General features: G+C 38.5%; 1 protein-coding gene across 1 annotated transcript in view; it reads left to right on the top strand.

Annotated features, from left to right (window-relative positions):
• Positions 1-11402, top strand: part of dennd4c (DENN/MADD domain containing 4C) — a 65829-nt gene extending 54427 nt beyond the window's left edge. Inside the window, exons 15-28 of the mRNA XM_016242667.1 lie at positions 2852-2999; positions 5250-5399; positions 5490-5618; positions 5930-6079; positions 6313-7409; positions 7936-8131; positions 8325-8431; positions 8520-8695; positions 9281-9472; positions 9727-9907; positions 10001-10111; positions 10365-10502; positions 10701-10818; positions 11010-11402. Coding sequence (XP_016098153.1) covers positions 2852-2999; positions 5250-5399; positions 5490-5618; positions 5930-6079; positions 6313-7409; positions 7936-8131; positions 8325-8431; positions 8520-8695; positions 9281-9472; positions 9727-9907; positions 10001-10111; positions 10365-10502; positions 10701-10818; positions 11010-11200 — 3084 coding nt within the window. The 3' untranslated portion in view covers positions 11201-11402. The remainder of the gene's footprint in view (positions 1-2851; positions 3000-5249; positions 5400-5489; positions 5619-5929; positions 6080-6312; positions 7410-7935; positions 8132-8324; positions 8432-8519; positions 8696-9280; positions 9473-9726; positions 9908-10000; positions 10112-10364; positions 10503-10700; positions 10819-11009) is intronic.
• Positions 11403-12295: the final 893 nt, after the last annotated feature.

The raw sequence follows: 12295 nt of genomic DNA, 5'->3' as shown, positions 1-12295 counted from the left end.
TTCCCCCCCCCCCCCTTCTTATTCTGATTCTCCCACTCTTGTTCAGCCCATAGAACTGCTTGCAACAAAGTTATGAAATTTGGCACACAGATAGAGTGATATTCCCAACTATAACCACAGTGAATCTGAAGTCTCTAACTCAAACCCTCTAGTGCCACCAATAGCTCAAAGTTGCACTCACGTTTATGCTAATAACTTTTAAACTGCTAAAGCTGTGGATCATTCAGGTAACAACACAGTATTAAGAATCGAGTGGATGTAACCTTTTGAACAGGGTCATTTCTAGAAATTCAACTATTATTTTCTCTTGTAGACTATATGTAAACGTCTTTTATGTGAAATATCTTATTCAGGTCAGTTCTAAATAAACAATAACATGCATTTTGTATGATCCCTCTTATTTTGGTAAAATAATTAACATTTTGCAGATTCTGCTAGGGGAACTTTTGACCTCAACTGTAAGTGTGTCATTATCACCTCACACTGACCACATCAGTGACAAGCTGCCAACTATTAGTCAAATGTGATAAGCCATTCAATCATATTACTAGTGGTTGTATTTATGATTTTTCAGCCATTTCGACTTAAACCGTATTAGTTACTAGATACTGCAGTTGGTCTGGTGCTCCCTGCCATATTTAGCTTCTTCTTTTGCCACTGTTGTTCTTGGACCCTTAATTGCTGCTTGCAGCTATATTTGGTAGTGATGTTCACAACATGGCCCAGGCCAGGCAATCTATTAAAATCAGTCTCATGACAATAGGCTAAAGAAATCAATATCTATTAGCATTTTTTGAGAAGGAATGGTGCCAATGACACATGCAGACTTTTTTGATAATACAAAATACCACATTTTACTACAAAGTTCAAAATGGCAGTCACCCAAAATGGGTGACATTATTTTGGATATTTTGGATCAGTCTCAAGGAGTCTCATGATTTTTGATCGTTGAGACCAAAATCCACTGTGCAGAAGTCATAAGCATATCCACAGGTCATGCTTGTCATTACCAGGGTTCGGAGGGTTACTTTTAAAATGTATTCCATTACAGTTACAAATGACTTCATTAAAAAAGTATTCAGTAACGTAATCCAAGTACCACAATATAAAAGTAATGTAATCTGATTACTTTTGGATTACTTTAAGTTACATATGTAAATAAGTCAAAAAAAGCAATATCTAAGTACTTTTATTTAGCTATGACTTTAAAATTAAAACTAATAAAAACTATAGAAAAAACTATTTGAAACTATTAAAAATCGTGTCTTGTTTCACCATCTAGATATTACAGGCCATATATTTATATAAAAGGCTATGCAGACATCTAGTGGCTATATAGTTTTTATTTTTATTATTATTTATTTTATTTTATTTCATTAACATATACAAGTAATAATAAATATAGTTTAAAACAACAATATAAAAAAATTGACACCATATACATATTAGACTATTTTAAAATAAGCCTACATGTCGAAATGCATGTGAAATGCTATGATCTTTCTTCGTTTCATTGACTGATCCGGGGTGTGGGGACTCTCATGTTAATTTCTACATTTTCAGACTCATTTTCCATTAGAAAACTTACAACTGCAGTCATGCACAGCATCGAATTTTAAATCACTAACCAACACTACATTTTAGCTAACATTATGATTTCCAAGCTAGTCGGACTCGTAGCTGCAAATGTTCAAGTTGGTTGAATAGCCTTTGTTAAAGCAAGAGTCTTCATGCATAGCTTACGCTGTACAATTGAAAACAAAATAACTGTGAAATTTCCGGACATGAAAACGTCATTCACAGCAGGAGGCATCGTAATTAATTTACTGTAGCAGCGTCTCGGTCATCCCGTGAATTTGAGGAGAATAATTGTAGACGGGTGTTATTTTCGAACGCACACACCAGCAGGCGGCTCACGTGACTCAACATGTGCCAACAGAGCCAGGAACTATGCAGCGCTAAATCTATAGCGTTATGTCAAAATACCCATTTATTTAATTTTAAATGAAACAAATGTAATCCTACTACTAGTATTCCCACTTTTTACAAAATGTAACTGTAATCTGAATACTTTGTTTTTGATGTAACTGTAACGAATTACAGTTACTAGATTTTTGTATCCTGATTACGTAACGCCGTTACTTGTATTCCATTACTCCCCAACCCTGGTCATTACACACACCAAGTTTGGTATGAATACTCTAAAGTTTTGTGTATAGATTGCCGCTTATCTATTTTGACATGATCTTTGTCAAATTTAATTCACACATTTTTTTGAGAACGGTTCAAATTCCATAAGTTTTTGTTATTATTGTTAATTAATTGATCTGTAGACCACAAACTTCAAAGGTGTATTTAAAACAAAGCTCTTCACTGACAGATGAGATTATTCCACTCAAGAGTTTAGCAGTCACTATTGTCTTCTACTTTATAGTTAGATTGAATTTGTTCATAACTGATTAATTTTGCAACATATTTTGTAACTTGAGCTGATTAACAACACTTCTGTCTTCAGTAGAGCTGCTTATGCTTGTTTCCTAGTGAACAAACTTTACACACTTATTGAACTGAACTGAACCAACACTGTACTTACTGAATAATGATGCTATCGTCTTCCTATGCTATCATCTTTCTATTGTCTTTCTTGCATCACTGATTCTGTTACTTTTCTGTTTAATACTGTGAAGCTGCTTTGAAACAATCTCGTTTGTACAAAGCACTATTCAAATGATAATGACTTGACATCCATTGAATTACATATTCAGGAGCATTACAAATGTCAGTGTGTTATCATTATGAAAAAAATGTGTCATGGTTACTGCTGACTTGTAAATGGTTGTGCTTTGTCCAGGCTGTCCTTGAAAGTCCTTGGCCAAGTCGTAACCGTAGTGGACTCTTCATGTGGACCAAAATGCGGAACCTGGTGCGAGGAGTGGTGCAGTTTAAACAGGCGTTGCGTGGAACAGCACTTAAAGGAGGACCTTCTCTGATAACCACAGGTTTGAGTTCCTTCCTTCCTATGCTCATGCATTTGAAAATTGTTTTATACATATTGCCCCTTTGTGGTATTTAGATATGGTTAGATACAGGATGCAGTTTGGTGGTTGACTGCTTTTGATATTACAACCTCTGGACACTTTATCCCCGCTTCTGGTCAGACGGTAATGCATTTGCCATTTCCAACAGTAGAGTTTTCCTACCAGCATATTCAAATATGCATTACAAATTCTTCTGAGTGGAATGGTAAGCAACTAGACTAATATTACTTTATCATTTTATAAATGGCATGCCAACACTTTTACTAGCTACTGCAGTGCACTTTCACTGCAACCACTCTTTCATGAGACCAAAGCAGATTTTCATTTGGTCAATCACACTCTGGGTATATGTACAGTATCTTAGTGTGGTCTGGGCTTTTTGCAGACTACTCAAGTTCTTCCACATCAAATTCAACTCCAGCGCTCGCAAAATCGCTAGCCCGACGTCCCGGGGCTATTGTGTTTTCTAGTCGGGCTACCAAAAGCCACCCTTCCCGATGGGCTATCTTGAACAGTTATATCAAATTCCTTCAAACTCTTTCGCATATCCTTTCATCAGAATGAACACATACACACATACACACAAAATGATCTCAAACATTGTCTCTGCAAGTATTCTCGTAAACACAGTCGGTTATGCCTTAAGTGAACGTAAACCGTGGAGAAAGAAATCTGAAGTGCATCATTATATTTGATCCGTGGTCTTAAAGGGGCAGCAGCCTATAAATACGGGCTGTTCCATAAGCGTCACCTGCTGTCAGAGAGTGACATTTGCGTCTCATTCACAAAGCTAAAATCAGACCATTCAGTTTTTGCTTCAAATTTCGAAATTATACAATCTAATTGCAGTCTAAATAACATGTATTTAGCATCTTTGTTTGGATCGGACATTTTAACAGTGGTTGCCTCTGAAAAAGCACAGCCAAAGCCTTAGTTTGTTTATATAAAGAGATTTATTTGATTTGTATTATTTGATTTGGGATTTGTTTTAAATTAAGTTAGTTTTATTATTTGACATATTTCAATTTCACAAAGAAATGTGCAGCATTTTGTTGGAGAAATAATAAAAGGACACCTTTTCATTTATAAGTTGTCTTAAATCTCATTTTGTTAAAAAGGAAAATTGTGAGAAAATTGTATTGTGAAATCAGTATCGTGAATCGTATCGCATCGCATCGCATCGTGAGTTCAGTGAATCGTTACATCCCTATACTAGTTTTTGCTGTTGTATCAAAGAAATATTCTGTTATTTAAATAATAAAGAACCATATTTTTTTGCTCATCTGCAAAATGACCCGATCTGTTATTCAAAATCTGATATGATAATGCAATATGATCCGAGCCGTGGGTGTTGTGATCCCTTGCACCCCTACTCTCTTGACTTGTTATTTGAAGAAAAAAGCGATCACTGAAGTTTTTAATCATGCTGATTTGTCTGCAGTGAATTTCAGCCGATGTCTTTTTTTTAATATTCGGGCTACTTAAAAACCAGCGATTTTGACATTTTGCGAGCCCTGAACTCTATAAAATAGGTATATTTGTTTTGGAGACCTGATTTGTGCAAAAGGGTATTGCCATGCTTAAATAGAAAAGGATTATCCCCAAGCTTTTCTATAATTAAAAAAATAAATAAAAAATCTACAGCAAGTAATTGTATGATGTAGTTTCATGATTCGTCTTTACAAACATGACTGCAAGAGTCAAACTTAATTAAGAAGCTATTATACTATTTTTAATTCTATATAGCTAAACAGAAAAAAATTCTGGACTGCAAATCAACCATAATGTTGAAAATGTCATGCAATTGAAAAAAGTTGCTATGGAAAAACAAATAGTTTGCCTACATTGAACATTCAGGCTAAAATTCACAAAACTGCACTACAATTAAATGACTAAACTACTGCTAAATGACTAAATAAACAATTAACATTTAATTGTGGCGCAGACCTGTGCACCCATAGTCTGGCAAATGCTGGCTTGGAGCACATTACAATCTCTAGCAAGCTGTTTAAATTTGCATTAATTATTTAGCAAATGCAACTTTAAAATGATAAATGTAAAACAGGTATTATAAATGTAGGACTAATTTTATTTAGACATGTGTGATAGTAAAGATTCAATAACATAAAAAACAAGTAATGATATTTAGTTTGATCTTCAGTTCTTACCTTTATGAAACAAATTTGTGAAATGGTGTGTGTTTTTGTATAGAGCTTTCAGCGGGTACAGCAGCAGGTGCTGATGGAGACAGACTGAGTCATGGCAGTATAGACCGCTCAAATGACCCTATTGTAGAGGAACACATTCTCTTCCCTCACAGCCTTATAGTTGAGGACGCTATTGACAGTCACTATAGTACAGGTACTGTAGATGTGACATTAAATATAATTTTACTTATGTTTCTGTTTTGTATTGTTGACTGAGGATGTTTTGTATTTATGATTTCATAAGCCGGTCAGTCTGATCAGGGTTATGGATCTAAGGACGAGCTGCCCCAGGACCTTACTGATGGACCTATAACCTCTCCACCTCTCTCCACCAACCACACTAGCAGTAGCAAAGGAACCAAGATCCAAAATGGTACTGTAATACAACAATTGTCCCACACTTTATGGACTTAATATTTCTTGTGTAACAATTTTTTTTTTGCCACAGTACTACTGCAATGCCATTTTCACTCAAATTTTTACAAATTACATTGTTTTGTGGGTGATATTTTATTCTTCTATGATAATTAAATCACTGAAACAGAATGAAACCGATAATGCAGTCTTTAAACCTCTTTAATCACATACATTAATGTGTTATTATTTACATCCCTGTATTGTCTATTATACACTGCTGTCAGGATCATTTATTTAAGATAGTGTCATCTTTTTGTCTCTTTAAAGGGGACGATGTTGCAAGTTCTGTAGACAGTGTTGTAGCTGTGACAGAGCCCCCCAGCCCTGCTGAGATGGCACCTTCTGTAGCCAGCATTGTTAAACTGTCTACTGAGATCCCTGTCCACTTTGACAGCACTGCAGACAGGGGAGAAACTGGTCAGTCACTGAAAATTTACTCTATGATTAACAAAAAGACTAGGTACAAATTCTTTTTCCTGCATTTTATTTTCACAGAACAGAAACCTAAACTTACTTAAAACTTGAACATTGTTATTTTTGTTGCCTTGCGAGCACTGTTTTTTTTTTCCTTTTGGACATGCAAAATCTAGTGTTTATTTAGAGCTTTATAAAGTAAGTAACATTGTTTTTGTTGTCTTAAATGTCTCCAGCAGGTGTATGTACAGCTAAGCTCTTCATTCCCTGTAAGAAGAGTGAAGATGTGGCCCTGCCTGTGGAGGATGACTCTGTAATCACAGTTTCACAACTCTCCCAGGCTGGACAGCAACAGAGGATGAAAGCCTTTGTGGAGCGCAGCTGCAGTTTCAGTGCAGAGAGCAAAGCTGGCATGCTACAAAAGAAGGGCAGTCTGGAGCTCAGTGCTGATCACATGGGCGCAGATGCAAAAATCCTTGCATCTGCATTCTCCGGCAGTCTGACCCCTCCTCCATTTACAACCATCACTCCCTTTAAAGAGTGTAAGATGGAGGCTACAACGAGCTCTGCCCTCCAGCAGGAACATGAAGATAAGCAGAAGGAACACAAAGTATTCAGTTCTGCAGAAGAGAAAGTGGGGAAAAGTAGAGAGCAGAAAGATTCAGTAGACACACCCCAGGGGAGCGAAGTTGTTGGGCGAAGCATAAGCAGTGGCTCTTCCTCCTCTAAAGCTGTGGAAAGGGAGGATGTTGAGATGGGGGCGGATCCTCTTTCACTCTTTGCATCGGAAACTGAGGATGCAACCTCCATTCAGAGCCAGGAGTCCACACGGCCCTTTCCACCTATGGTGTCAAGGAATCTTGCAGATGAGATTGAGATGTACATGAGCCTCCAGAGCCCCTTGAATGGTAAATCTTCCAGCATGGAGTTGCATCAGGGATCAAGCCACAAATCAGTTAACTGTCCAGACTCTCCTGAAGTAAAGCAGTCTTTGGAAAGAAGATCAAGCCTTCCGATCGGTCCGGTCAAAATTGCCAGTTTAACAGAGACTCCGAAGCGTAGCCCTGCTGTCACGCGTTCTAAGACATTTGCAGTCAAGTCCCCCAAGACCCCAGGCTCTGCAGGCCAAAGGTCATCATCGCTGACTGCGCTTGTAAAGTCGTCACAGAGCAGTTCACTGGGATCCGTCATCAACTCCATATCAGGCATCAAGATGGACTCTCTGCTGTTAGGGCCTAAAGTAGATATGCTCAAGTCAGGCATGAAGCAAGCAGCCAATGTGGCCAGCAAAATGTGGGATGCAGTGGCCTCAGCCTACTACTCGGATGATGAGGTGAGAGACTGTAAGAAATAAAGATGTTAGGAAATCCAGAGAGGTTTTCTTGAGTATCTTCATGATAGGAGATCATGATGCACACAAACCAAAATCTGAGTTACACCAACTGCTCTAGAGAATAAAACTCAGGAGTAATTACCTACCTACTGTTTGTTGAGGGCAGTAGCTTTTAAAGGGGTCATGAATTTCTTTTCTTTTTTTTACTTTAAAATGCTTCCTGAGGCACACTCATTATGCAGGACTTTCCATTAAACATTTTGAAATAAAAGGAAATTTATACCCTGATTGTTTGTTAAAAAAAATTAAATCTTCATGTGTCCTAGCATGCTCTTGCCCCTGAGGGTCCCTATAGACCTCAATTTGGTTTAAGAAACTAAAATATCCACTAGTTCATCTCATGAAGTACCAAAACTCCCTGTGTGTGTTTAGTACCGAAGCTAACCTCTTAAGCATTCCAGTTTTTCCATTGTAAATGTTGGACATATGTTTAGTCTGGACTGTATTTTGGATGTCTGTGATTCAGGAGGAAAGCTCACAGCCCAGAGACAGTTTCCCTGCTAGGCTAGAAGAGCAGTTGTTGTCTGCAGAAGGAGCAACAGAGAACACTTTACCCAGAGGCCTGATGCCCAGCCTGGCCTCAAACGGGCTCACACACAGCAACACCAGCCTGGGCAGCAGCAGTGAAAGCAGCGATACCAGCCGTGCACAGCTGTCGACACGTAAGACTCATACATGCATGTCATGTTGAATGTCCACTCCAAAACACATGTATCAGCATGAAGCCAACAAAGATTTGTTTCATCAGTCATTTTATTTCTAATTTGAAGATAATGTGTTGTTATTGCAAGGTTAACCGTGTGTACACCGTGTTCATTTGTTTGAAAATTTCTCTTTTTTTGGCATTCTTTACAGCTTTGACTCCAGGCCGCTCAGTGAGAGGTGCAGACTCAGAGAGGTCTGAACATAGTTCCTCTCATCATGCCAGCACCTCCAGCATTTACCAGAATTGTGCTTTAGAGGTGAGAGCATCACCCTCTGCTGATGCTTCAATACAGTATCACTTCAGAATTAAGTAGTAAAGTTGAACTTCATGTTTCTTTTGGGCAGGTTCTAATGTCCAGCTGCTCTCAGTGTCTGGGTTGTGAAGCTCTGGTGTATGACGAGGAGATCATGGTAGGCTGGACAGCTGATGACTCCAATCTCAACTGCACCTGTCCTTTCTGTCAAATCTCTTTTCTCCCTCTACTCCATGTTGAGTTCCACGACCTGCGCTCTACACCGGGGTGAGTTACTAAACCACTTGATGCTGAATTATGCACTGCAAGTGCATTTTACTTGCTTTTACTGTGTTGAAGAAAATTAAGAAACATATTTAAAAAATGCATTTTTGTAATATTTAGATTTTTTTTATTTTTTATAATTCAAGTTTATTAGTATAGCGCTTTTCACGATACAAATCGTTGCAAAGCAACTTTACAGCAAATTAAGTTTCTACAATATTTAGTGGTAGCTTATCAGTGGTGACTGTCAGTTAATGTACATATGGCAGAAATGTACGGAAAAATCCATTAAAGACGTAATAAAACAGACAATGAACACTATTAACAGCAATTATTATATGATGCAACCAAACTTATAGCAAAATGTGGTAGTTCTGTATGTTGTTTCAGGGTTGGCATCATCTGACACATTATTCATGTACAACTAGGAAATTAAACTTAACTGTGCTTGTTGGCAATGGCATATGTTCATATGGGTCACATAAGTGTCTTGTTCAGTGTTTTGCACCACAAAAACAGATGCTATTTTGATTAATAGAGAGTAATAATAATAATAATAAACTGCTCCTGTGTATTTTTGGTTTACAGCTTCTACTTGAAGACAAGCACATCAGGAGACAGTATTAACAGCTCCAGCAACCATCCGGCCACCTCTGTCTCCTCTGAAGTGAAAGTGGGTTGTTCTAGTGACCCTCCAGGCCTCATGAGCTTCCCAGAATCTCCTGAAGACAGCAAGGGTCCTGTTGAGATGCCTGTCACTCAAACTGGAACCCCAAAGATGTATGTGAGCACATTCTTGAAATGTAACAAAACAACTTTTATGTGGTGAATGAGTAAATATCAAAGGCTTGAATTTTGAGATCAGTATATAAGTGATATTAAAGTTTTTATTGTTAAATAATAACTGAAATAATTTGTTGCTAAAATTTGGAATTTATTTTCCAATTAGTAGGTCAAATGGGAATGTTTTTGGCTAACTGATTGTTTGTGTCATGAATCTCAGATCACATTATGATTTCTGATTTGCACCATAGCCTGGTACCAGAGCCAGTACATTCAGACCCCCTGGGTCTCATGGAGAAACAAGCTGAGAAACGTAACACTTTAACTCGGAGCAACAGCGTGGGAGGCCCACTGCAGAGTTTGGATTCGATCCAAAGACCCAATCATGGCATTTCCACTACCAGCCTTCCCAGCAGCCTACATGAGGTGGCGGTGAGTGAGAAACATCCTGTTTTAATATTCTGTGAGCTTTATGAATTATACTTATTGCTCACAATTGATTAATTCTGTATTTTGATGTTCCAGGACACCCTGAGTCAAAAGTGGCCAAACCCAAAACCAGTTTCTGTGCCGTATCTCAGTCCACTGGTCCTTCGTAAAGAGTTAGAATCGCTGTTAGAGAATGAGGGGGATCAGGTATTCAAGCTTGATTTTACTACAACCTTTCAGTAAATATATGTGGTTATATTCATCAAATACTTCCCTGTTGCCCTTTCCTGTTTTGAGTGTGAGGCAAAGAACTCTGTGAACCCTTTATTTGTGTTAGTCTCTAGCTGTGTTAAGTATGTATCACTAAGATGTGCAGAAGGCAACCGCCTGTTGCCTTGTATTGTGGTTTTGGCTTTATGTATGTATGGCCTCTAATTCATCCATATCCATTATCTCTCAGGTAATCTATACTCATAAGTTCCTCAGTCAGCACCCCATCATCTTCTGGAACCTGGTTTGGTATTTTCGCCGTTTAGACCTGCCCAGCATTCTGCCTGGACTCATTCTCACATCTGAACATTGCAACAATGGAGTGCAGGTACTTGACATTTTTTCACACTGTTGATGCTCTTACTGACTAGTTCAGAATGAGTCTTTAAATGTCTCTTTATGAAAATATGCCTCATATTTGTGTACCTCAAATTGTGTGTACTGTGATTTCAGCCCAGTAATTGTTTGCTAAATGCTGGTTGAACTGAACTGGCATAATGCTCCCCTCTCTGTTTTTCTCCCGTAGCTCCCACAGACATCTCTGTCTCAGGACAGTAAGCAGGTGTATGTGCAGCTGCTGTGGGACAATGTCAACTTACACCAGGAGCCCACAGAGCCCCTCTATCAGCTTTGGAGGACCTTCTGTGAGTACAGCAGGAGCACTTTGAAATTATCATTTTTATTTTTTTTCAGTATTGTCACGTTTTTAGAAACAACCAATGAGAATGTGCACTTTATATCTTTATAAACTTAATAAATAGTGTAGAGAAACCTCATGAATGGATTGCCAGTAGACTACTTCATGTCACTGAATGTGAGTGTCATTGTCGTGCAGTGCAAAAAAAGGGCACTCTAGCCCCCACTGACCACCAGGAGACTCGGACTCTGCTGAACAGCATTGTACGCAGCATTCAGACGAACGATGTTTACGGCCCCATCAACATGCTCCTCAGGGAGATCAAGAAACGCCCAGAAGTTAAACGCCAGAGGTTGGACATGCATGCAGCAGCTTGTATATGTGACTAGTTTAGGCATGAAGCTCTAGATTCCACATGCTTATAGATCATTTACATGCAATCTTAAAGCAATCGCATTGTTTACTATATGGCACAAGCTAATTTGCCTCTGTTGCTTCTGCAGCCAATGAGCTTGCTTGCTTTCCTAACCAAAAAATCCAGATTCAGTGTTTGCTATAAGCTGGTTCTGCAGCATGAGTTTCTCTGAAAATCTAAAGATAAGTGAACAATGTGAAAACTGAAACTCTGTAAGGTAAATAAATTGTTATCCTAAAAATGTGGCTTTAGAATTTACCTTTATAGATTTATTATATATTTTAGAGACACTAGGTACGTTTACATGGACACATTTTTGCTTCCATCGGAATGAATTCATTCTGATTGACGAATCCGAACGTAGTGTTTACATGAACGCTTAATATAGTGATTGGGTTGATATGCGCGTTTATATGTCACAAGCTTCTGATCGGATTTAATCTTTTGACATGCTCAGGACAGTAAGCAGGTGTATGTGCAGCTGCTGTGGGACAATGTCAACTTACACCAGGAGCCCACAGAGCCCCTCTATCAGCTTTGGAGGACCTTCTGTGAGTACAGCAGGAGCACTTTGAAATTATCATTTTTATTTTTTTTCAGTATTGTCACGTTTTTAGAAACAACCAATGAGAATGTGCACTTTATATCTTTATAAACTTAATAAATAGTGTAGAGAAACCTCATGAATGGATTGCCAGTAGACTACTTCATGTCACTGAATGTGAGTGTCATTGTCGTGCAGTGCAAAAAAAGGGCACTCTAGCCCCCACTGACCACCAGGAGACTCGGACTCTGCTGAACAGCATTGTACGCAGCATTCAGACGAACGATGTTTACGGCCCCATCAACATGCTCCTCAGGGAGATCAAGAAACGCCCAGAAGTTAAACGCCAGAGGTTGGACATGCATGCAGCAGCTTGTATATGTGACTAGTTTAGGCATGAAGCTCTAGATTCCACATGCTTATAGATCATTTACATGCAATCTTAAAGCAATCGCATTGTTTACTATATGGCACAAGCTAATTTGCCTCTGTTGCTTCTGCAGCCAATGAGCTTGCTTGCTTTCC

This window comes from Sinocyclocheilus grahami, unplaced genomic scaffold (genome assembly GCF_001515645.1).
Source record: "Sinocyclocheilus grahami isolate Dianchi unplaced genomic scaffold, SAMN03320097.WGS_v1.1 scaffold668.1, whole genome shotgun sequence".
NCBI classification, from domain to species: Eukaryota; Metazoa; Chordata; class Actinopteri; order Cypriniformes; family Cyprinidae; genus Sinocyclocheilus; species Sinocyclocheilus grahami.
This window is presented reverse-complemented; position numbering and strand designations above follow the sequence as displayed.